This window comes from Diadema antillarum, unplaced genomic scaffold (genome assembly GCF_040938485.1).
Source record: "Diadema antillarum isolate AM-2024a unplaced genomic scaffold, OU_Dant_1.0 seq00000507_RagTag, whole genome shotgun sequence".
Taxonomy (NCBI): domain Eukaryota; kingdom Metazoa; phylum Echinodermata; class Echinoidea; order Diadematoida; family Diadematidae; genus Diadema; species Diadema antillarum.
In genome coordinates, this window is record NW_027271462.1 from 3,601,857 (window position 1) to 3,628,323 (window position 26,467).

The window sequence follows — 26,467 nt, forward strand, 5'->3', positions numbered from 1 at the left end:
AAAAATGGGATGACCTCTATTAAAGGGATGGTATAGAATTTTGTAGTATTGATGGAGTTGAGGATTTGGCTTTTAAATTTTTGCAAGATACCAAGAAACCACCTATGAAATAGTACAGAGCATACCATAGTAAGAGGAATTCAAAATCTATTTGATGAAAATCGGTTTTGGAATTGCTGAGACATCCAAAAACAAAGTAAAACAAAGTGATCGCAATAAAAGGTGGGTCCCACTTTTTATTAGGATCACTCTGTTTTGGATATCTCAGCCATCAAAACCAGTGTTCATCAAATAAATGCTGAAATCTCTTGGAATTGCATGCTCTTTCACATTTCATAAGCGGTTTCTCATTGATTTTTAATAATGTTTAATAATGTTTATGATATCACATTTGATGGAAATGTGTAGGTCTATTGTATCAAAAAAGTCCTACCATATAACATTTTTGCAATAAACCCTAAAATATACGGAGATATCATATTTTTTTTTTATTAACCCATAACTGCAGACGGTTTAGTCTGGCAACATTCTTATTATAATTACTGTTCATATTTTGTCTATTTAACAATACTTAACATCGATTACACAGATTCATTTTTTTTTAAACAGTAGTATTTTTCTATTCCAAACTCACATTTTGGAACTATTTTAAAGAACTAATGCTGGGTTTTTGTTTCTTCTGCAAATGGTAAATTATGCCTCTAAATTTTGTCACAATCCATTAATTGTGAGATGCCTATGACAAGTAAGAAATTTTGTTTTGAACCATGATGATGGTTTTCCTACCTTGTTTGTATCAAATGGGAGATTGGATGCCATTATGCTGTAACCAGCTGCAATATTGACTGGTATCAGGGTTTCTTCTGGCACACCGAGGAGCTGAGGGCAATATCCCTGCCCTGTTCTGCCTGTCTGACTTGGCATCTGTTGGTTGAAATGATATAAGCAACTAAATCTCAGCTTTAACTCATCAATAATGCAATTTATGGAAGCACAGTGTTACAGTGGATAAGAGCAAGTATTTGTAATCAGAATGTCTTAGGTTTGAGTCCTGCTTGGTGCATTCGATTATCCAAGACAAATCATTTTTACCCATCATGAAATCTCTGTCTTGAAGCAAGATTTTAAGTGGGTAGGCCCCTACCTGGCAGTGCTTGGGCATTAATAATAATGGAAGGGCCCTCTGGCAGAGCTTGGCACTGAAAAGGCTACCCTGGGTGTATATCAACAGATAACATAAAACTGTTATCAAAATCAAAATTTTAGCTGTGACATATATATTAGCTGTGGCTCCAGCACATGGAAACAATGGTCACTGGTTTGTGCCCTCTCGAACAATAATGTAAAGGTTATGCCGCATGATAATAACAATTTTTTTTTTTGTAACAAGATCCAAAGAAAAGATACACATACATGCATATATTAAATAACAGATACATCATATGTACTTCTAGAGATATAAATTCATATTCACATATGGTTTATATGTGATGTAGAAGGTAGACTCACATTATCTCCATTAACAATAGTGTCATCTACACATGATGAGCTGTCGTGTGTACACCTGTTTTCATACACACACCAGTCACAAGGCCACCGGCTAGTCACACAAGATGAACAACTACAAATAGGGTGAGAACATTGTTCAGAGTAAGTTACACTAATTATAATGTCAGATGGGGTAGCATGTTTCAAAAGATCACTTTGTAAACACTTTCTTTCTTTTTCTTTGGTTTGGGTGTATCATATTTGAGATGGAGTACGTCAAATTTGGTTAAGCAGTGAGAATTCCACTGGCATCATCAGCTTCGATTGAGAAATATATGAACATTAGAAAAATCTACCGAATTGACTTCATTTGATACAACATAGTGCAGATATAAGAAACTCCACTTGAAATAATTTAAATTGTGAAAGATTCATAAACATATGAAAGGGACAAACAAATAAACATAATCCATTGATATCTAATTCCAAAGTAACTTAAACCTTTAATTAAGGTAATTCAACCAAAGTAGTATCTAGTCTGGGACTGCAATAGACACGACTTACGATGAGATGCGAGTGCAGTCAAAAAAGAAGAAATCTCTCTCAACAAAGTTCACTCCACTTTCAGTCGACTTGATTGAGAGAGGCACAGCCACATTGTCAGCTGTAAGTAGGAAGACATTAACAAGAAAGGTAAATTGTTTGCCACAATGTCAGAAGATACTGATGAAACATATCTTTTTGCGTGTGATTAAGAATTTAAGCATGCCTTGCCAAGGAATTGTATATTTTGTGTGACACACCTGGTACAGATGAAATTCTGAACTTGGACAGCATTTTCTGATGGTTTAACAAAGAATGCAAGTTAAACAAACACATAACCATAGTGAGAGTAATACATTGATTTGTAATTAATCCTTATGGAATTTCAGAACATAAACATATGCAAAAAGGAAGAAGAAAGGAAGGAAGCTGACCGTGTCTGATGCCATGGCACATTCTTCCAACACAGTAGAATGTTTCTCAAAAAGAACAAGTGTGCACATTATTGCACGGTTTTATCAGGAACTGTCTTGTTTTCAAGTTCCCACAAAATACAACATCAACTACAAGTAACATATATCATGCCCTACGGTTTTTGCTACAAAAAAAAATAATAATCTTGAAGGCAATTTACACCATTTGTGAAAAATTTCAAAATTAGAAAATTAGCAACATCTGGTTGTATACCAAATGCTATGCAAAACATTACTAGAAAAATCACAAACTGCACTGCCATTCTTCTAACTTTGCATGCTCATCAAAATAGAGACTGTGAGATTTGTTCTATGTGACTTCTGTCCAATACATCAATTCTTCCTTGTGACCAAAAACACAAGTGTAGCAGTAGCAGTAGTTGCGGAACATCAAACCACCAAGCCAAGATTACACTACATAGTGAAAAAAAAGCACTACATTTGTAACTTTATGACTTGTTATACAAATGCAGTGCAGTTGCAACATGAATGAAACGCTCCTAAGGCTTTGTACAATGTATGTATTAGTATTTGCAGTGAGAATGGATCTATTCTGCCAGGAACTTGTGCAAAATGTCTTTAATACATACAATTACATATCAACCCACTGAAGACGAGTCCCAAGAATACTCGGGCAGATATCTATGGGAAATGCTTGTTCAAATAGCAAAATCAGTCCGTCGCATCTTTATGAATTTTAAAGTACTGTAATTACAATACAAACCTCCTCCAGGTATTGGTGGTACAGAGCTTGAAGGTGGCGTAGTACAGTTAACTGTATTTCCAGAAGTAATAGCTGACACATCATAGGAATCAAACACACACCTGTATTCAAAACTATTTGTTAAAGCAGGCAGCTGCTGTACTGTGATGGCTAACTGTAAAATGAAGAACAAAAGATGGAAAGTTGCAATCTGTAACATTAAAATATATGCATCATACATATCATAGCTCAGTAAAACATGCCCATGCAGTGATTTTATCGCATTTCACAAGTCAGAAATGGAAATCTCCTTTTGTTCATCTGCATATGAATAGAACATGTTTGAGCTTTGTTCTACCTGTATGATAATTAGGTAAAATAATAACAATCTAATATTACACATATCAAAGACAAAAAATAAAAATACAGCTATAAAATACCACAAGATTTAAAAAAAAAACAGTTTGCAAGTGTGTATCAGTAATAGACACCACATGTAATGTTGCATTTATAAGCACAGGAGACAAAAGCAAGAGCTTTACATGTATGACAACTAATAGAAAAGAATGTTGCCAAAGATCTGTAATATCAGTTGGTTGACCATGGAATCATTCAGTCTCCTGAATATAAGCAACCAACTGCACATTTAAACCAAAATACAGAACACACAGAGTGACAGGTTTGCCCAAGACTAGTAAACAGTAAACACCTATACATTGTTCCCTCATATGATAAATGGCCATTTGCCATACATTACACCGTAATTTTACACAATCCATAATACTGCTTGGTTCAACATTCTCGAGGAAATCACATACACATTATGAGAAGTGAGCTACACTGTACAACAAAGAGAGTTACCATAAATGCAGTTACAAATGATACTTACCTTTTGTATAATATGCATAAATTATTTCCAAAAATTTCTGATGATCATTTAAAACCACAAAATGAGAAACAATTGGATTCTTCATCTTCAATCCAAGCAAAAACTGATCTTAAATAATTTATACACAATCTCTGTATGACAGATATTCTAAGTGGATACTGCCCACCTACTCCAATGCTGCTACTGCATTGGAAGTCACATCATTAGTCTTGAATATAATGTGCTTATAGAGGGTGCTTAATTTCACCTTATAAACTAATAATCCCTTCATTACAGTTGTTATGGAGGTTTACTTCCTGTTTTTTGTCCCACTCACAGCACAGAGCACTACTTGGTGTGCACAAAGTATGTACGTATGAAAAGACCTTTCTTCAGAGCCTCTTTTCTCAGTAACACTTCACCAGAGCAATTCAATGTAGATTTTGATTCATCCAGGTAAAATGTGTAGTATGCTATTAAAAGCGTGTAAATTAAACCTGTTCAACTGGGCTTACTGTTCTCTCCGTGATTTTTACAAGTAAGTCCAGTCAAACAGATTTAATTTACATGCTTTTACTTCTCCAGAGTGTACACTCTCTTTTGTTACTGTAACCCATTGAGGACGGGCTGATTTTGCTACAACACGCATTTCCCATAGACACCTGCCCAAGTATACTCGGGACTCGTTCTCAACGGGTTAAAGGGGATGGTTAGTAACTGATCAGCGGGAATCAGTGGGAATGCTGGGGTCGATTGTTCCAACCCTTGTGGGATTCATTTAAGAGTACATTGCATATCTATTGTTGTGTGAAAATAATTTGCTTCAGAATGGTCTCATATTTAAGTAATGTGCAGTTTAAAGTTTCCAGGTTAGCATGCCTGTACAGTGACAGGGTATTAAACTACACATTACTTGAATTTGAGACCGTTCTGAAGCCAATAATTTTCACACAACAATAGATATATAATGTACTCTTAAATGAATCCCACAAGGATTGGAACAATCACCCGCCAGCATTCCCACTGATTCCCACTAATCAGTTACTAGCCATCCCCTTTAATAGATAGGTTAGTAGAGTCCATTTGTATTGAGATATACATCATTTTAAAGCATGGGTTTTGGTCTTTCAGAATCTACCCTAACTAAAAACCCACATCCAGTGACTTCTAGTTGGTTTTGTCATGCAGGGTCATTGTATATACATGTAATTTACAAACAGACACAGAACTTACTGGCTGTTCACTCAGGTCATGTCTAATGTTGTCTGAAGGCTGAATGTCAGACATGTTAACACACTGTACAGCATTGTAGGACAACCATCGAGTAGACTCATCTCTCCGAGCACAGTCCATGTATCTTGTACATCTGACAGACAAAACATCACATTGAAAAATAATATGTGTGCCTTGAAAATGATTTTAATTTCACTTTAAAGAGCTATGAAAGAAAGAGAGGGGGGAGATGACTACAATGAAATGTTTATAATTGAGATTCAGCTCAACAGCAGGTACAAGTAAAATTACAGTAAATGACGTACATATCCTTTATACATTATTCTAAAGGAGCATCACATCTAATATATGTGACCCTGCACCTCAAAACAAACAAAAAGTCGCCAGACATGAATTTTTAGTTAAGACCATATTCTGAAAGAGAAGAATTTAAGCTTTAAAACGATGTATAACTCATATCAAATGGACTCTCCTAACCTATCTAAATATTGGAAAGAAAGCACAAACTCAGGAAAAGTGGGAACTGAGAAAAGAGGCTCTGAAGTACAGTGTCTATTCAAGCGCTTAATCTTTACCAAACCGTGCTGGCTGTGCGATGAATGGGACAAAAAAAAAAAAAACAGGACGTAAACCACCAGAGTAACAACAATGAAGGGATTATCAGATTAAACTGAAATTAAGCATGCCTCATTAATACATTCTGTCCATAATTAATGCCAACTTTCAAAGCAGTAGCACTATCCTTCAAAAGTTATTAGAGTTGAAAGTGAAGAGTGTGGACAAGGTTTTTCAGAAATGAAAAAGGGATTCTAAAGACACACCTAATCACACTATTCTACCAAAAATGTTCGAGATAAACTGCTAAAAAACACACTTTCCTGCCCGTTTTATGATACCAAATTTTAGCATAATGTAAAAGAAGACCCGCTCTTTCAGAAAATATGAAAAAGTCAAGTTCGGCTAGGTTGACCCATTTCACTTATTTTCAGTCCTCGCGCAAAATCTGAGTGTGCGACTTTATGTTCGTTTTGAGGTGCAGGGTCACATATATAAGAAAAAAAATAGCTGATTGTTTTGTCATTAATCCTTTCATCCTCCTAAAGCCAAATAAGGTAAAAGGTAAACTGAGACAGCTCATTACCACATTCAAAAATATGTTTAAATTTGTTTTGTTTTGTTTTGCTGTGGTTGATGTTGTTGTTTTTTTTCTTCATCTCCAAAAGAGAAAAGGGATCTAAAACTGTTTGATGTCTGCAATACCTGGCTTCTAGAGTGCACCATCCACAGTAAGGGTCTCCATAATCACCACCATTTTCTCCAATACATTCATCACAGGTCTGGTAATTACTGCAGTTTGCCAAGGACAGCTTCAATACCTGTATGTTCACAACAGTAACAAGATCAAACCTTTGAATGATAATCACAATAACTGACAAAATCTCTATACAACACTCATCATAGGTCAGGTTACAAGACAGAAAGCACAGTTTGCAGTGGAAAGGTTTACTATGTACAATGTAGATGTTCACATCAATGAGATCAAATGTGGTTTCTGACAAATTTTCTGAGAAGAAGCTTTTGAAATGTAACAAATTGCATGCATCACCACTGAAACTAAGGGAAAACGATAAAACGTCTTCCAATGCTCTGTTCAGATCAAAAGTATGAGATGGTAAATACTGGCTTGGTGTCAAATTGTGCGCTCATAATGAATAATTCTGAAAATGTTACTTTAGGTATCTTTTTCATATATTTGCTGTCAATTATTACCCGTGAACCTTCGTCAGAGCCTGTTGCCAGGATGATTTGCTCCTTGTCCCCATCCAGAAACACATCTCGTAAAACAGATCCTTGTCCAAGGGGAACATTTTCATACTGGTAGGCTGACGAGTCGTTCAATATATGAATCTATGTGATAACAAGAGCATCATATGAGACAAAAAACTAGAAATGTCGCTATGGCGACTGATGCCTCCGCCATAATGCATGATTCTCCCAATAGGCGTATAGTACAATGTCTTCACAATGTGTGATCCATGACATTTTCACATAACTGGCAAAATATTAAAAATGACAGGTTTGTCAGAAATGTCTTGAACTGGGTTTGCCATAATTTTCTAAGAGTGCAGGTATACATATTTGGGGAATTTTGGGGAAGTTTATGCATTGAGTAATTTCCAAGGTATGAAGAAAGAGTGTGATAACGGTACAAAATATATATATATTTTTTTTGGGGGGGGGCATTGAAACCTGGCCTTTGACCCTTAACCTTTGACCTTTGACCTTTGACCTGTGACCTTCAGGCTGGAAATTTCCTGGAGAATCTCCATTAGGTAATGCATGTACTAAGTTTTGAAACTAATAGCGCAAGCACTGCATATACTAGTATATGAGGGAAATAGTAAAATTTTGAGTTGACCTTGACCTTGACCCTGACTATTGACCCATGACCCCTAAATTTCCTAGAGAATCCCTGCCAGACAGTACATGCGTATGTACCAAGTTCCATGAAAATACATTGAACCATTTGCAAGAAAAGTGATATTGCAACATTTTCACCTAACCTTTGACCTTTTGACCTTTGACCTTATGACATGAAACTCTCATTGGAGAATCTTTATGCAGTAGTACATGTCCACACCAAGTTTCAAGAAAATACCTTTGGGCATTGCATAGATATGGGGGAAATTGCAACATTTGTAGAATTTGACCTTGACCTTTTGACCTTTGCCCTCTTGCCCATGTCACTTAAAGGGGCTGTACAGTACTGGTTGAGGTAGGGATTCATGTTTTGAACATTCCTAAGTGAGATAATGAAAAGCCTCTTATAAAATATGAAAGAGCATGTAATTCTAAGAAGGATTCAACGTTTATTTGATGAAAATTGGTTTTCAAATGGCTGAGATATACAAAAAAGTGCTAATAATAAAAGGCGACATGCCACAACTTTATTAGGATCTCTTTGTTTCACCTTGTTTTTGGATATCTCGGCCATTTCAAAACCGATTTTCATCGAATAAACTTTTGATACCCCTTAGAACCGCATGCTCTTTGACATCTCATGGAGTGGTTTCTGAATATCTCGCAAAATGTTAAAAGCTAAATCTACACCTCGACCAGAACTGTACACACCCTTTAAATCTACTCAACTAATTGTCCCATCATACATCATCCTTGGACCAAGTTTGGTGAAAGCTGCTTCATCCAGTTTTGGGTTATCACGTAAACAGATAAATTTTAGGATTTGACCTTGATCTTTGACCTTTGACCTCTGTCCGATTTCACTGAAAAACTAATCAAGTAATTGTCTTATCATACATCATCCTCCAACAAAGTTTGGTGAAATTTGCTCCATCCAGTCTTGAGTTATCACGTAAATGGATAAAATTTCATGATTTGACCTTGACCTTTGACCTTTAGCCGATTTCACCAAAAATCTAATCAACTAATTGCCCCATCATACTTCATACTTGGACCAAGTTTGGTAAAATTCCAGTAAATATTACTCAAGTTATCGCGTAAACGAAAGCGGACGGACGTACGGACGTACGTACAGACGTACGGACGTACGTACGGACGTACGGACGGACGGACAACCTGAAAACATAATGCCTCCGGCACCACTTCGTGGCGGAGGCATAAAAAAAACTGATGCAGAGTTCAGACATTGCATGATTGCGTGAGTAATTATGTCAATGTTGTCTTATCAACTGAATATATCACAAGAAATTCTATGCAATCTGACATGGTGATCATGTAATCCATGGCTGCGTTTATCAACTCCTTTTCTCAGCAGAAACAGGTTATCCAAACAGCTTTCAAGGAATTTTTACGAGTTGACAAACGCAAAGCTGTTTTGAAAGCCCTTTAGGAAAGCCTTTTACGAAAGGGTGCGTTTATCAACTCTCCTTTCCCGGCAGAAACAGGTTATCCAAACAGCTTTCCAGGAATTTTCATGAGTTGATAAACGCAAAGCAGTTTTGAAAGCCCTTTAGGAAAGCCTTTTCGAAAGCCCCAAATTTGTGACGATCCAAACAGGTTTCCTAAACAGGTTATCAGAAACCTGTTTGTAAAAGCCTTTCGAAGTTGATAAACGCAAAGCTGTTTTGAAAGCCCTTTAAGCCCAGCTCACACCTTTGCGGTTTTAGCTGCGTATAGCTGCGTCAGTCGAACGCAGCCTTAAAGCAGCCTAACGCAGCACTCCGCGTCAAAATATTTTGTAGCAGTCACATTGTTGCGTTGTAGCTCGTATATTTTGTACAAAATGGTTGCCTACGGTTGCCTTAGTTTGCTTTTCACCTCGCTACGAAGATACGAAGATTGCTCGCCCCGTTGCGCGTGTACCTCGTTCGCCACTCGTTCGTTGCTCGCTGGCATCTCGCACTAGCTCGTAGCATCACGCACTAGCTCGTAGCAGTTCGCATGAACTCGCTTCTCCTCGCTTCACTGCTCATCCACTCGACTGTTGCTCGTTCCGGCTCGTTCCGTTGCGTATCAGTTTGCCCTGCTGCGTATAAGCTCGTAGAGAGCTTCACTGGTATATAATTGTTTACATTTTACAGTTAGGGGGGGGGGAGGGCACAAAGACTTTTTGGTTCAAATTCTTCAAAAAGCACTAAATTTGGTACACGTGTTGCCAAAACCATACTATTTCAATTTTTGATGGGCGCCAAGAAGGGCGCCCTGAGGCAATATTGGCCAAATCCAATATGCCCGCAATCTGAAATTCAAAAGTCACTTCCATTGTTAAAAAGGTAAACATTTCACAATAATTTTCAAAATCTGTATTATAGGTTTTCTGTGTCAATGAAATCGATTCTGAATGTTGTTTTCATGGTCTGAAGTCAACTTTTCCTTATAGGGTCACCCTTAATGTCGCTTTGGGTCAGGACATTATTTTCACTACAGGTTATTTCAAAATGGCTTGACTAATACGGTCACTATAACAGGAATGACAACCTTGCTCATTACCTGCAGTTGTTGAGGACTGAACAGAGCATATTACTGTGTTAAAAAATACTTTTCAGCAATATACATTGTGTGGCAGTACAATTCTGAGAGAAAAAAAAAAGATTTTCCACAAAACCTACAATAACAGCGGGAAACTCAGTTTGAGGTGTTTTTAAAAACTGATATGTTTGAATCTGATGTTGCTGAAAGCATACAATCATTCCAAAAGCTTCATGATTTGGTAAGCATATTGTGTTTCTTAGTCAACTAAGTGAATTTTAATTAAATCTAACTAGATTTTGTATGAACAGATGTATACGCAGTCATAGCGAGCTAAAGCGGGCAGCATCGAACAGGATCGAGGAGGAACGAGGTAAGGCGAGGATGAACGAGGGGGAGCGAGCGACGGACGAGCTAGATTCGCAATGAAGCGAGTTACATCCGCAACGGTCCTTGCTAATGCGAGCAGAGTACTAGGAGTAGAGTGAGGTGATGCGAGGTAAAGCGAGGTAACGCGAACTAAAGCGAGGTAAGTCGAGGTGAAGCGAGCAGGTATCGTAACCATACGCAGTGAAACGCAGTTCAAAGTAAAGCTGCGTTGGCCTGCGTTAAGCAGCTCGTTGTCGCTCGCCCTTGCTCGTCCTTGCTCGCATTAGCTGGTTGTCCCTCGTCTTAGCTCGTATGGATTTTGATCTTGCGTTCAGTTGCGGATGTTTGAAAAAATTTCAAACTAGCGAGCTAGAACGCAAAGCCTCTGCGTTAGTCTGCGTATTAACCTCGTATTAGCTCGTTTCATTGCGTAGTGCTGCGTTGGGCTGCGTTAGACTGCGTTCGGGCAATACGCAGCTGAACGCAAGCTCGAAACGCAAAGGTGTGAGCTAGGCTTTAGGTCGCCCTACTGCGGTTACGCAACCATGCGTTTCCCGTTTCTGAAAAGACGCGCGCCACGTAAAGTGCACACGAGTACGTGTACACAGGTGTATACAGCTGTGTGTAATGCACGCATATGCTTGGAACAAGGAGGTGTTTCTTTCACGAACAAGGTTTGAGAAATAGAGTAGGAACAGTCTCATTCCCTTCGGATCCCATGTCTCATGCCGCCACTCAGAAATATTTGAAGTATGTGCTAAACTGGAGCTGCCTCACAATTAGGCCAGACAATTGATTCATGTGGCATTGTATCATGACTCGTCACTCTCAAAGGAAGATAATTATGTCTTTATGATGGTAATTGCTTTTCGCCGTCCCTTCTTAGAAAACAAGCGGCACATTAATAGTACAGGCAGTCAGGGCTTTAGGGCTCTCGAAAGGGCTATTGAAAGGGCTATCGAATGCCGTTTAAACAGGGGAAAGTTGATAAACGCAGCCGACGAAAACAAGCGGCACATTAATAGTACAGGGGAGTGGACAGGGCTTTCGAAAGGGCTATCGAAAGGGCTTACGAAAGTCGTTTAAACAGGGGAAGTTGATAAACACAGCCCATGATAGACATGATAGGCCTCTTTGTTGTCTTTCACATGGTCTGAAATGTCTATGATCATAAATGGACGTCACTGTAAAAGGGAAAATTTACCATGTGTTCAAGTTGAATTCAACGGCTTTAGGTTAAGTCTAACAAAAGCAGTGCCAGTAGAATTATGAATTAGATAAATTATGATAAAAAAGTAACATAGATTCCCAATATTTTCATGATTTAAAAAAGAGTGATATACATTCATCACATACTTAAGGGTGATGATATCACTGTCAATGTATACTACATCAAAGGCTCCACAGACCTGCACACAAACATTCACACAATTTTTCTGTCTTGAAATGAAATAAATACATACCCTTCACATCAAATTGTTGTTGATTTATAATAACAAAGTAATGATGACACTTGTTGAAAAGAAGGTGTATTATACTTGGTATATTAACCAAACATGATTTCTCTGATGGGCAAACAATATAGCAGAATTTTGAAGTACAACATCGTAGTGACATTTTCATCCCATGTACTTTGCATACAGTGGTTATAACCAATCATCATGAAAATATGTTGAACTTTGGATTTCTAGTTCATGAATTGAATCTTCCATTCTCAAACACTAGAACCATTTGATTTTACTCTGCATCAAAATCCCTTCAACACGGAGTGGCAGATGGGGACTACAATATACTTGTAAGTAGCACAAGTCTACTACAAAATGATTCATTTAATATGCATTATAAGTCATTCTATTGTATACCACTATTAAATGTCACAATGGACATGTCCATACACAAGCAGACAGCTATACCTTCAACAAGTCACCCTCCATACTTCCAATGAAAGCCACAGTATAGTCTCTCTCTGTAGTAGTGATGATAGACGTAGGCTCCATATCAGAGAAGGTGAGTACTGGTGAAGCAGTCACTGGGTTCTCACCATTGGCATAGGCAAAGTAAGGTTGGCCATTTTCAAAATCAAAGGCTGAGCACTGTCTGCTTGCTGGATTTGCCGTGTTCGGGGCCTAGGATGGTGAACACAGCACAATCCACCCAAAAGAAGAAACAACCAAATCAAGTTTTGAAGATACATGTGTATGCAGTTCCCTCCCGTGAAAATTACAGCGTAATAATCATAGAGATTTTACATTTACCCTTGGAGCACTTTACAAAACAAATGTGCCTCCATCATTCGGGGTCATCCCACTAGACCGACTCCCACGAGTCATACAGCCCATGATTTCGACATTGAAAACAGGTCCATGAGTCATACAGCTCACAAGTCATACAGCCCATGAGTTTGACACTAGGCAAATAAAGTCAATGAGTTTAAAACTAGGTAAAAACAGCCCACGAGTTAGACAGATACAACACGGCTATTAATGTGTCGGTCTCGTGGGCCTTGTTAGCTTGGCAGAGACTCCAACTCTCCCACTTTCGACAGGAGATCTCCCGCCGAAAGCCCACTTATGCAAAATCTCCCGTTCTCCCGTTTGAGATTTAATTTCTCCCACCCTGGCTCTGTGTCTCCCGTTGAAATGATTTCTTACTTTTTGTCTTCGTATGTTGAAAAATAAGCCTTTAAATAGCACCATTTTGTTCAATTGTTCGATATCACTCAGAATGTTCATAATTACAATACACGCTCCTCGTCATTAATGTATTTGCCCAGACCCAGAACCTTGTCTTACCAACATAATATTCGTTTTATGGGCCCCAAGAAATGGAACAATTTATCTAAACACATAAGAAATGCACCATCTCAAAATTGTTTTAAGATAAGACTCCAGAAAAAGTTGTATTCATCCATATAAGGTAGTTAATAGTGAGGGCTGCTAAATTTCTCTTGATTATACTAAAATGAAATACATGTACATGTATGTACAATGTTGCCTTGTTTGTTTTAGTATTACAAGTGTATATATTTTTAGGTTCTCTTTACCTCTCCTTAATGTATTTTTTTTCTTTCTTCTCTTTTCTTTTCTTTCTCTTTTTCCTTCTTCCTATCTGTTTTCCCTCCTACATCCCTAGCTTTAGTCTCTTGTGTATCTGTATTTCGTCTTGTAAATGTATTAAATCAATGTCTTTTTAGCTATGTTTCAATCAGATTCAACTACGTTTTCAAATGTTAAAGGTGCACTCACTTCAAGCTGTGCTTACTGAGTTGTCACCTCCAGTTTGTCATTACTGAATTGTTACTGTTGTTACACGAATTGATCTGGAAATAAATGTTCTCTTGAGTTGAAATTGAATTAAATTGAATTGAATCAAGAACCCTAGTTATTAGAGCTTCTAGGGCCCAAGCGGGCCCTGGATCTCGGCCGCAAGGAACTTTGCGCTCGTGATATGCGCTTGGCGCACATCAAGTTGGAGTCTCCCGTTTGCTAGGGGTTTCAGTCTGGAGAATCTCCAGATCAGAAGGTGCTTAGGGTTGGAGTCTCTGGCTTAGTGTCAAATTCATGGGCTGTATGACTCTTGAGCTGTATAACTCATGGGCTGTATGACTTGTGAGCTGTATAACTTGTGAGCTGTATGACTTGTGAGCTGTATGACTTGTGAGCTGTATGACTTGTGAACTGTATGACTCGTGGGTGTCGGTCTCGTGACGTGCACCCCATCATTCATCCTTTGGTCAACACTCTGTATCATGATCAATTTTGACATATATATTGACATTGTTCATGCTCTTTCCATTGATGTATGATTTGCTCTATTTCAGAAATTTCAACATGTAGTTGGTTTAAACATACAAAAGCAATTTGGAGAATCTTGTTCTTGAATACAACTTTGTCACGAAGGCATGAAATTTCTTGTTCAGACAATTTTTGAGCTCAAAATATGAGAAACTTTATCATTTTCCACAACCTGAAATTGAACCTTCACCTCATTTCCAACATTGATCAGAAAATCTTACTACATAGTCCCGAGTCTTGTTCAGGGAGTGAAAAACATCACATTCACTGATGAATTATCTGAAATAAATAAACTGATCTTGTTTATTCATTAAATCTGCGTATCTAAACTCCATTTTCTATTTAGAATTCATCACATTACTTTAAAAGCAATAGGATTAACTTTTGTTAATTATGCAATATCACACTCTTAGAGTGGGATTTCACAGAGCACACGAACGATTTGCGAAGGACGCGAATGGCAAAATCCAGCATTCGTATTTCAGTCTGCAAAAGATCGCCAAACAAACGTGAGGGTTCGGAAGCGTTGTCAATTGTTCGTGAATGTCGTTTTTACTTCTGCCAGAATTTCAAAAAAGTTTGAAATTTTTTGCGAACCTTTTGCGCACACTTGGTCGTGATTTGCTCGTGAATTGTGCTCGAAAGTATCTTTAAAGCCTCGTCATATGCACAAGACCTTTGCAAGACACACGCGATGTTCGCAAAATGTTTGTGAAACCCCAAACAGACTCCGAAACTTTGGAGAATGTCTTGCGTATGTTACGCGAAATCTGCGAATTTTTTCCGATCATTTCACGACGTAATCGCAAACTGTTCGCGTACCTTTTGAGACATACTCGCGAACGTTTAGCGCACGTTTGGGGGATGTATGACCTATACATTTTCTACAAATAAAAATCGTAGCATACATCTAAACATCAAAGAATTACTAACAACAGAAATTAAAGACTAGCAAAAGAGAAAGAAATGTTTGGTATACAAAAAAAAATCGCAGAATACCTTAAAATTAATCTAAGGTATGTAAAATTTCATTTTAACTATAAAGATTATGACACGGAGGAACTGCAAAAACAAATCAAATGCTTTACTAGTGGAGATAGGTATTAGGAAAAAAATGTAGGCAAGCACACGATAGAGAAATGAGAGAAAGAGCAAGGAGAAATAGAGGAAAGAAAAAAAAATTCGACTCAAGACAGCTTCCACCTCTCCTTGGGTACATTTTCTCCCATGATTATTGGAAATTTTTCGTTGTTCGCATTTCGTCGCGTGTTCTTCGTGAACGTAACATGCTATACTTTAGCAATGATACACACGACATTCGCACATACATGTACGTCGTGGAAAATTCTCACAAATTGCGCAAGAATAGTTTTCGGCTTCATTGTCGGAACACATTCGGAGAAAAACTTCGCCGAATTTTGGATTTTGTCATTCACGTCCTTCGCAAATCGTTCGCGTGCTCCGTGAAATCCCAGCCTAACACACCATAGCAGCATAACTGAACAAACATACCTATTATTATATTTTCACACCTGTGAGAGAAGCCTTAAGCTGGAAGCTGGAAGAGCGAATTAAGATGTGTCAAAAGATCAAAAACATGTACGCAGCTTATAAATGTGCAATAAAAGCTATGCTATTTCCTCATTCACAATCTCTGGAGGGTTCTGCAGTATGTATCATACTGGAAATAAAAATAGTGCATAAAAATATGTTACACTTACAGTACCACATATGCTGCCCTGCAAGTAGTCAACCGATTTTCCATCACACCCATCACTCGAGAGTGATGGACATGTGATGCAGTCATCAACAGCTTGTATAAATCTCTGCTGGATATCACTCATCTTGTAGAGACACAGAGCAGACTGTACAGGTGATGAGTTCTCCTTGGTAAACACAGCATACATGACGTCATCGGTACTATTGATACTCAAGGAGTCAGCTAGCTGGGATCCTGCAGGACCAATGTGAGCTGCTTGGATCACGTTGTAGTTTGATCCTGTCTGATCTGTGCATTCTAGTTGAATTTGTGTGTATGACTCGAGGCTGGGATCAGTTGTGTCTAAGCAAAGGCGACCAATTGTTGTAGGACTTGATGGTACGTCGGGTTGAATTGTATAATAAATGTACGGAGACTTCACAATTGCTTGCTTGTAATAAACAATTCCCTGTTCACTGCATGTTAACTTTATTCTTTGTCTAGATATGTATGAAGTAATGTTGAACTTTGAAACAGGGCTTGAAACCGACCCAGTGATACTTACACCTGTAAAGAGATACTGAGACCTCCGAGGAAAATCACTTATAGCTACCACTCCAATTGAGGACACATCCTCTCTCTTCACTACTACTTGCCCATTTTCACCATAGTGTGTTTCTGCATCAGTTATATTGGATAGCTTCCTCGTCTCACAATAACCATCACATGTTCCACATGTAATGAGTGTCTCTGTAGGTGCAGGTGCCATGACGAGCAGTCTGTTCTTGTCCTGTTCACCAAAATACTGAGATCCCTCTATATTGCATAACCCAACCTCAACGGTCTCCCTCAAGTTAAAATCTGCTCCTAGGTGGTAAATCTCCTCCTCGGCTCCAATGTAGACATCACCAGTAGTGTTATCTACAGCCATGAGTCTGAAAGGCAGCCTGGGATTGGGACTGGAGAAGGATGACACCAGGTAGGAGGAGAGGGGGGCAGATTCAGCATCATGCATCACAATCATGATGCTGAAGGCGAGCAGCATCAGTTTCAACGCTCCGAACATATTGAGCCAGTCAGTAATATCTGTTGTAGTTAAAATAGAAAAGGAAGGGTTATATTACTGAGTATGTATGGTCTGATTTATAGAAATAAATGAGAGGAGGGGAAGGATGGTGAGCAGGACGAGGACAATTAAACTCGAAAGAGCAGAAAATAAACAGGCTCAGGGGGAGGAGAATGGAAAAAGAGGCGAATGACATGATGATAAGTATATGGACGGAGTATTTAATAAAAGGGAAGGTGAAATCCGCAGGGAGACAGGGAAGAAAGTTTGCGTGTTTTGCCTGTTTGTTATAGCACAAACTCTTCAGCTAAAATTCTTAGGCCAATATTCTTATTTCGAGTGATTCAATTTCCTTTCAGCTGGAATAAGAATGTCTTTTAATCCTGGCAATGTCAGTGGTCGATATAACATGGACGGCATAACGTAAGAGCATTAAAATGAAACAAAACATAATGCAAAGTTCAACGTGAGAAGTAATCGAAGGAGAAAAAAACAATGTTAAACAGCGTTTCAACACAAATCCCATGTGTAGAGCAATATTACTTTTTGATATACTGCCGGGGGGGGGGGGGGGGAGGGGAGCGTCATCGTGATGACCATTGAAGCCATGAACATTTAATCTCTCTGGAAAGAAAAAACAAACAGACCTTGAAACTAACCGAAACCACGCTAAATAATATGATTATCGTAACTCTGAATAAACCACATTTTCTTATAATGGTATAGTGTTTCACTTACTCTACAGCTGTATAGGACCGGGATAATCAGATTCGCCAGAATTCTCAGAGTTATGTCCAGTCGATAACTGTCGAGTATAATAACTGCAAATTTAATCGATGATAGGGTGTCACTTAAACATAATTCAACGCTACATTGGAAGTAACAGCAGATATGTCTAATCGAAACTGTTTGAACGCGAGGTCTACCTAAAAACAAGGTGGTCACAAGTACGTGAGTGTACTATGGACCCCCTTTATTTGAGCCGTAATCGAGCTATATCAATATAACTCAATATAGATTATTGCAAATAAGTTCTACTCCAATAAATACATACACACATAAGTGTATTGAAGAAAAATAGATTCGATTTCTAACGTATCTATGGCACCTAATGGCATACATTATTTTCTGAAGAGGAAGCTTTGTCCTATCTCTCTTTGTACACTTTGTACTTATTTACTCAAGCCGGGAAACTTGCCTGCTTAATATTAAAGGTATTTCCCCTCTTCGGCACATCTCTCAATTTCCATAGATCTCTTAATGAAGATGAATAATGTTACAACCCCATCATCGTGATCATGCACTGCTAAATATCTTTATGCGTTGCAAGTACCTTTCTTTTTCATTTCTTTCCGGGATGGTTTTGTCATGAAAACGAAATAACACTGTAAACATTCACGTAATTTGCAGTAGACATAAAACGTTTCTGGAAATACAGCACCAGTTTAATCTATGCTATCTTGTTTATCATGTACAGATTGAAACGAAGACATAGCCAGAAATCGTGGCATAACTGTAAGACTATAGTCGATCTACTCAGGGAGGTGAGACGACATACCTCCCTGGGCCCTGTATTTATGAAATGTTGGATATAATCGATTTATAGTTGATTTCTATCATATTTCTATCAAAAGTATACGGCAGCCTGTGTGGTAAGGAAATTTATAATAGATTATATTTAATTTTTTAATGAAACGGGGCCCTGGTCTGCTTCACGCAAACACCAAGTGAACATGGCAAACTGTATTATGGCACAGAAAAGCTTTCATCTTCTTTTCTGTTTTTGTTTTTGATTGTTACGGTTACCATTACAGTGTGTTTTTATCACTGATTTGTTGTTGCTGTTGTTGTTGTTGTTGTTGTTATGTTTGTTTGTGGGTTTTTGTTATATTCTCCAGGCGTCTTTATTGAAAAGGGTTCAAAATGAGAGGCACTACGTTGTTGCCTATGATTATATGCTGCTATCGTATGACATTGTAAAAGTGTTGTTTTTTTCACATAGGATAGAAACGTCAGAGTCACAAAGGCAACCGTAATAATTCATTGTATCATAATTACACGAGTTGAATTTCCTCATTATTCATAGCTTTCACGTCACATACACACACACACGCTCACACACACGCACACACACACACACACACACACACGCACGCACACACACACACATACACACACACACAAACACACACACACACACACAAACACAAAATTTGCCAGTTGATTCATAGTATGTTCTTTTCCGACGTCAAGCACCTTTCATTTCGAAATTTCCGCAAGTAGCAAGCGAGAATACTAAATAGACGCCATTTTGATGATTTGGAAACCAGAAACTATATAGGGGAAACTGAAAAGTGCAATTCAAATTGGTTGTGAGTAATGCTTTTTCGGAGCTCATTTTTACAATCTTGACATGCTTGAAGCGAACATCACAGTTCATTACGTGTTACCTCATACCAAGCGATGCTTAACACTACTAGGATGTGGTTTCCCCCGTCATTTTGCTCGTTTGTTTTATGGTTTGTTTGTTTGTTTGTTCTTTCCCTTCCTCTTTGTACAGTGTACATCACGCGGCTACAAGCAATGTCCGAACGAGTTCAGTTTTTGACATGGAAAATATCACTGCAGGTATTCTGTATAGCCTTAATTTGAAACACTTCAATTTTTGCTATTGGTTGATAAGTGTGGGATTTTTAGCTGATTGATGACTTTTTCGACGCGTAATATTTGGTATGATTTCTACTACCTTTGTACTTTCGCACTTTATGTCACTACCACTATGTGCCTTCATTTTGATCGAAATTCGTTTTCTCTTGAGAAATCATCAAAATGTATATCCGAAAGTGAGCATAATCACACTTGTAAAGAAGCTACACTTTAGGGTATGATGTGGCAGTGTGAACGGGTACTGCGGGCCGTAGTGCCATAAAAATGTACAACACATCTATGGACCTTGAAAGGGTGGTTCTATTCATTTATGTCTGTCATGATGTCATCGCACACGTTAAACATTCACTGTATGATACTGAATTATACTGCATTATGATGCAGTAAAAGAAGTGAAAACTTATCAAAATGATCACAACTCACTGCAATGTAATTGTATGAAAGGCAAACACTCTGATGCGTCCAATTTTTATTAGCGAAATCTGATTCACTTCTGCTTTTTCACATTATGTAGGGAAGAATATAATGTAGGCCAAAAGAGAAGAAAAACTGATCACTACACAGTACCCAGGTTGGGAACGCGTACTGACAGTCTCGCAATGTATTCTGTGGAACAGAAATCATGAACCAAAATACAAGCTGCACAACCTCTAAGCTCGCCTCTAAGGGGTATACAATAAGGCTCCTTCCACAATGAGAAATCAAAAAAAGTGGTAAATTACGAGCAGTAGATAGTGGCGACAACAGCTTATAACTCGAAAGTCTTCGTTAAACCTGACCTCAATCACGTCAGAAGATTGTGTCCTATTCATGTCACGATACAAAAAGAAAATTATGCATCACACGGAAATGTTTGTTTAAAAAAAAAGAAGAAAAAAATGATTATATTATGGTTTTTCAGCTCAAGGTGCGTTGCCTCTTCCCATATCGTAACGGAGCATTGTACGCACGTTTACAACCTATTATCACGATCCTTATCTTTATGTTATTTACTTATCTAGAATGGTTCTAAAATTGGACTCAGACATTTCTCCGACAATTACATTACATGTATCTTGTTTTGTCATACAAAATGGGAAGAACAACAAATCGACTGAATGCCAAGTAAATTCATGAATCATAAACCGACTAATTGTCTGTCAGATAGGCACCTCCATGATTTTCATATAAAACTGTATAAAATTACATGCATCACATGCATAAACATGTTCTTCAGATTGTACAGTTCTACACTAAAATTATGAACCACAACATTAAAAGAATATAAGCAAACAATTATTTGTTGGGAAAACAAACTTGCAGCAATATTGTTCTGTGACTGATACAATGTACAAAATAGGACTACAATAGGCCTTCTGATACCTGAAGATAAGCGCAAAATTCTGTTTCCTCGGAACTTAAACATACAGCAAACGTCTCAACAAAGCCTGGCCCTTTAAACGCATTAACTGCCACCCTCATTTTGGTACGTTAACAATATATCATATAATATATCTTATCTGCATACGTTTGTTTTGTTTTTTTGTTTTTTAAGTCAAATAAACATGTAAAAAAGAAAGCTTCTAAAAGAATAAAGACAATATTCATGTCACAAAAGCAAACTGAATATTACAAGTTCTGGGGATACATGAAAGCTTCAAATAGCTTTTAATACGACTGGTTTCTTACATTTGTGAGTCATTACCCTTTCTTGCCAACGTTTGAGCTTGCAACCCTGCCAATAATCCAGCCAATACACTGTACTATAAGGGAAGACGTCTCTTCCTTTTATTCATCTTAAAACGACTGTTTCGCTCTCTATACAATATCATAAAATCTGCAAGTCGCATTATTCAAATTTTTATCACAGCAAACAATACTAGCCATTTAAATGTGTTACATGAGGTTACTCTTCGAGAGTGTCCTGAGGCAAATTTCGCATGAGTACAATAGATTTGCGCACCTGTCCATACATGAAACTTGCCTTTGGCAGAAAAATGTCTTGTCTGTCGAGAACTTAAATGAATGATATAGCTTTGGTTCAGACGCGGCTTCAGGTTTCCAGGGTTTTTTTATGACGATTTTTCGAGATAATGAGAAACCTCATTTAAAAAAAAATATGAACGAGCATACAATTCTTATAGGAATTGAAATTTATTGATGAAAATTGGTTTTCATATGGAAAAGGTGGGAACCACTCTTTTTTAGGATCGCTCTATTTTTAGGATATATCAGCCATTTCAAAACTAATTTCCATCAAATAAATTTTGAATTTCTTTTAGAATTGTATGCTCTTTAACATTTCATAAAGTGGTGTCTATGTATCTCGCAAAAAGTCAAAAGCTGAATACTAATCCCAACCAATACTATACAATTCCTTTAATAGACAAACATTCATAAGATTTTACATTCGAATCACGTAACGGAAAGCACAAACCCCTAATCAAACATAGTCATCACGTAAGGCAAAGTGAGCAAACCAAGGTGATAACGATAGTTTACCATTGACGTCAATTCTCACGTCTTTTGGAGTGTTTAATCTCTTTACGACTTGCTAAACCCTGCTTTTTTTAAAGCACAAACCCCTAATCAAACATAGTCATCACGTAAGGCAAAGTGAGCAAACCAAGGTGATGAAGATAGTTTACCATTGACGTCAATTCTCACGTCTTTTGGAGTGTTTAATCTCTTTACGACTTGCTAAACCCTGCTTTCTTTCAACGACCTGTAAGTTTCCTGTTCAGCATACAGTGCCTGCACTGTATCACACTACAATGTATTTGACTGGCAAGCTGTTGAGCATTGTCATGCAATGTCAGTTGCAATAAGTCTTGAATACTCTTCATTATTTTGGGTTCACATTTCTCCCAAGCAATTCTCCTTTTATGCCATCGTTTCGTAATTCAGACTGTATTCGTACTGAAAAACTAAAAAAAAAAAACCACACACACACACACACACACACACACGATTTTACATCTGCACTGCATTGATCTTTCAATATGTTAAAAAAAATATATTATCCAACTTTGCCGCAAATATCCTGCCCAACCCCCACTCACTATGTTCCTAACAATACAAATATGATATGTATATACAATTGGAATGCTTTCCACACTATTTCTTTTTTTACGACAGCAAAACAGATTGGTTTTGGATTCTTCAGTGAAAACGCATGAACTCTAAAAACACCATCTTTTTTCTGCACACAGCCCAGAACAATCAGATCTGTTTTTCATGCAACAAGCTACGTGTAATGCAAGCTGGCTGAAGTTGAGCAATGAACATCATTTGGAATATACGCATACTGGCTAGAGGGCGTGTCAGAAATGTTGTTCATTATCACAAACTGAATTTCACCACATTACAAGCAAACGTTATGTAAACATGTTCATAGAGTCACGCTGGGCATTTACTGCAAACACCCAGGCAAGGAAGTCAATGTATAATGTCTATTATTAGCCTGTGATAATATAAACCACATCATATGCAAGCAGTAGGCCTACACTATTGTACTCTTTTAATATACCTTGTACCGGTGTCAGGCAAGCTGCACCAATGAGGAAAAATAAATTGGACAATGAAAAAAAAAAAAGTCTTCTCTAAAGCTTTGCTCATGAAAATCAGTCACACATACGGAGGCATGAAATCTTCATCGTTCTTAAACAATCACCAAATACGGAATGCTTGTAGCTATCTTCCAATGACAAACATGAACGAACAGTACATTTTGTGCATTACAGTCAATGTCTACATCTTCAGAAGTCATGTGGCAAAGAGCAGAAGAGAAATATACACGGTGGGCATTGTAAAGGATCAGAATAAACCATAAACTAAGCAATACCAAAGAGCCAAAATGCACGATGGAACTACTGTCCACTATGTCACAGCATTGCATAAGCAATAGTATTCTCGTGATAAAAATGCACACACCAATTATTTTAACTACAAACATGGCAAGGGCATACCTGTCAGATCACTACCTGAAGAAATACTTGTGCCAGAATTTAATATCAATTTTCTGGTATAGCAACCATCATTTTTCATATAATGCTTAGGTGTTCCTTCCTGGAGTTTTTGATAATGCCTTTTGATCTACTGAATAAAATGATATTTTATGTATCATACTTGTTATTTTTACTCGATACTTCAAAATCTAGATTTAACTTCATATGACATAAAGAAATTCTATATCATACTTCCAAAGCTGTGTAATATGGACATATATTTGAACATTATCTTTGCCTTTATATGAAAAAGGAATGAAGAAACATGAAGGTGGGTTAGGCACATGACCATTAATAAGTACAAAGTTAGCAAAGTATTTGCATTGCAATAAAGTACTGAAGGCAAGTAAGTCATAATTATTTTCAAATAGTACTTCCTTTTTTCACCACACTGTGGTGCAAGTACACTTTACAGCATCATACATGTACCACAGCACTAAACCATATCGACCCCACCAATAACATTTTGCACAAGGAAAGTTATACAAAATTGTTCCAGACTTTCCAGAAATATTTCTCTTTTTTTTCCCCAATGTACAAATGTATATAGAGACTTTAAAAAAAACACCTCTGATAAAAACTATTTATTTACACATGAATTTAGCATTAATAGCATAGTACAAGATTAAAGACAATTTTAAAAGAATACTATGAGGAATGTCATAGTCATTGGATTTGTCATGTTCCTTTGGTAACAGCAAGGCAGCAACCAATCCGCAGTGCTCATTTTGCACATCTATTGTCACTTAGTATTAGAACTTGAACCAAACTTTTTTGAAACATGGAACTGAGCCCCTCATGGATCACGTACTTTGCTGAATTAGTCAACTTTCTGAAAGTCTATCTTACGACGCCAGGTTGACTATAAATCATATTCTGTGTGTGTGTGTGTGTGACACAACTCTGGTTATCAAATCTACTCAAAAGTATATTCATGTACCATTAAAATCTGTCATAGTTTGCACTACATTGGACAAATACTGTATCTCCAAAGAAAGTATTTATGATCTTTGTCTAAGCCAATAATATGATGTAAAGAATGGTATGTTTCACAAACGCAAACCACATCAGATTTTTGTCAATCAGGCGAATTTACAATGAAGAACATATAAATCTTTTTACCTCTGATTACACAGCATCATCATCTGATAGTAAATGTTTATAATAATATCTCCATCTTAAAATATGTCTGGTACATAAAACATGTTAAAAACAAAACTAAGTCAAAATGTCTTCTAACTGTGTATGTATTAAGATTCATTTCATGAGAAAAATGTACAAATCAAGCAGAATACTGGTCCAAAAATGGTATAATTACAATTACATGCCACTGATCCACAAGAACTCTTGATAATCAAAGCCTCCTTGTCTGAAATCATTACTTTCATTCCATCATGACGGTTTGAAATTCTTTGCAAGGTGTTGCCCAAAGATTGTCCGGTGCGAATTATGGCATCAGTTCTGTGATGGAATCAAGCTGAGTAAGGGATAAGAATGGGAAAAACAATGTTACCAGTAATCTGCATCTGAATTTGAATTTGGATCCTATGCTTTAATAACAAACAGCTTCCACCATCCATTTGCTGTCCTCCCCCCTAAAAAAAAGATAAATATATACATATACATATATACATACATACATACATGCATACATACTGTAAAACGAGGAATTTTCGCGTGCATTTCATTTTCGCGAATTTCGCGAGCGCCGAAATTCGCGAGATTAAAATGCACGCGAAAGTTTTTGTCTACACTACATGCATTGAATGCCAGTGGCAATTCGCGAAAATTTCATGCCACGAAAAAGGCTGTCGGCTCCAATTCGCGAAAATTTCACGCCGCGAATATATCATGTTTTACAGTACATACACGTATGCAAGCGTATGCCTCATGTTACCATAGATGTAATGAAAAGTGTATACTTCCAATGGTTAACTTGTACGGTACATGTAGTTTTGTAAGCTATGTATTAATGTATTGTAGTAACATAACGTTAGTAAGTGAGGGGACTGCACAATACAAGTTCGCTTTTTGGCAGCCCCTCAATTTTCATTTCCACCAAGTCCTTAATGAAACAAGATGTATTATAATTATGTTACAAGATATGTTATCATTTGACATTTGTATTACCTATGTATATTGATTGGAAATGAAAATAAAACATGAATGAATGAAAGAATGAATGAATGAATGAATGAATGAATGAATGAATATATATTTGAATTACATTTATATATATACACACACATATGTATACATATACGCATATTATGTACAGTATGGCCATTTTGTTCAAAGGAGGTAAAAGAAAGAAAGGAAAACACTAGAAAAGCACTCTGAGAGCGCAGACCTCCGCCAAGCATGCAAATCATTTTCACCACTGATCTTGTTCTTCCGTGGAGATATCAGTGATTTCCACTATACATACTTATAGCATTGTGTGCTGAAAGTTGCCAGATTTCCCAATATAGAAGCCTTTGTTACGTCATAAACACTCAGCTGCACGGCGCGCCTCACCCCAGCAGAAACTAGAGCACGCACTTTAGTGCGCGCAGGCAAACCTCAAATGCGCGCAGGCAAACCTCAAATACGCGCAGCCTGAACTCCCAAGTTCATTGACCCTACCTG

General features: G+C 37.5%; 2 protein-coding genes across 2 annotated transcripts in view; both read right to left on the reverse strand.

Moving 5' to 3' along the window:
- Positions 1-17,186, reverse strand: part of LOC139734027 (plexin-A4-like) — a 61,168-nt gene extending 43,982 nt beyond the window's left edge. Inside the window, exons 1-10 of the mRNA XM_071644833.1 lie at positions 16,835-17,186; positions 16,143-16,483; positions 12,541-12,753; positions 7,079-7,216; positions 6,569-6,684; positions 5,305-5,441; positions 3,229-3,378; positions 2,053-2,152; positions 1,510-1,621; positions 787-924 (exon numbers count right to left, since the gene is read on the reverse strand). Coding sequence (XP_071500934.1) covers positions 787-924; positions 1,510-1,621; positions 2,053-2,152; positions 3,229-3,378; positions 5,305-5,441; positions 6,569-6,684; positions 7,079-7,216; positions 12,541-12,753; positions 16,143-16,483; positions 16,835-17,186 — 1,797 coding nt within the window. The remainder of the gene's footprint in view (positions 1-786; positions 925-1,509; positions 1,622-2,052; positions 2,153-3,228; positions 3,379-5,304; positions 5,442-6,568; positions 6,685-7,078; positions 7,217-12,540; positions 12,754-16,142; positions 16,484-16,834) is intronic.
- Positions 17,187-25,077: 7,891 nt separating this feature from the next.
- Positions 25,078-26,467, reverse strand: part of LOC139734028 (plexin-A4-like) — a 44,946-nt gene continuing 43,556 nt past the window's right edge. Inside the window, exon 28 of the mRNA XM_071644834.1 lies at positions 25,078-25,316. Coding sequence (XP_071500935.1) covers positions 25,287-25,316 — 30 coding nt within the window. The 3' untranslated portion in view covers positions 25,078-25,286. The remainder of the gene's footprint in view (positions 25,317-26,467) is intronic.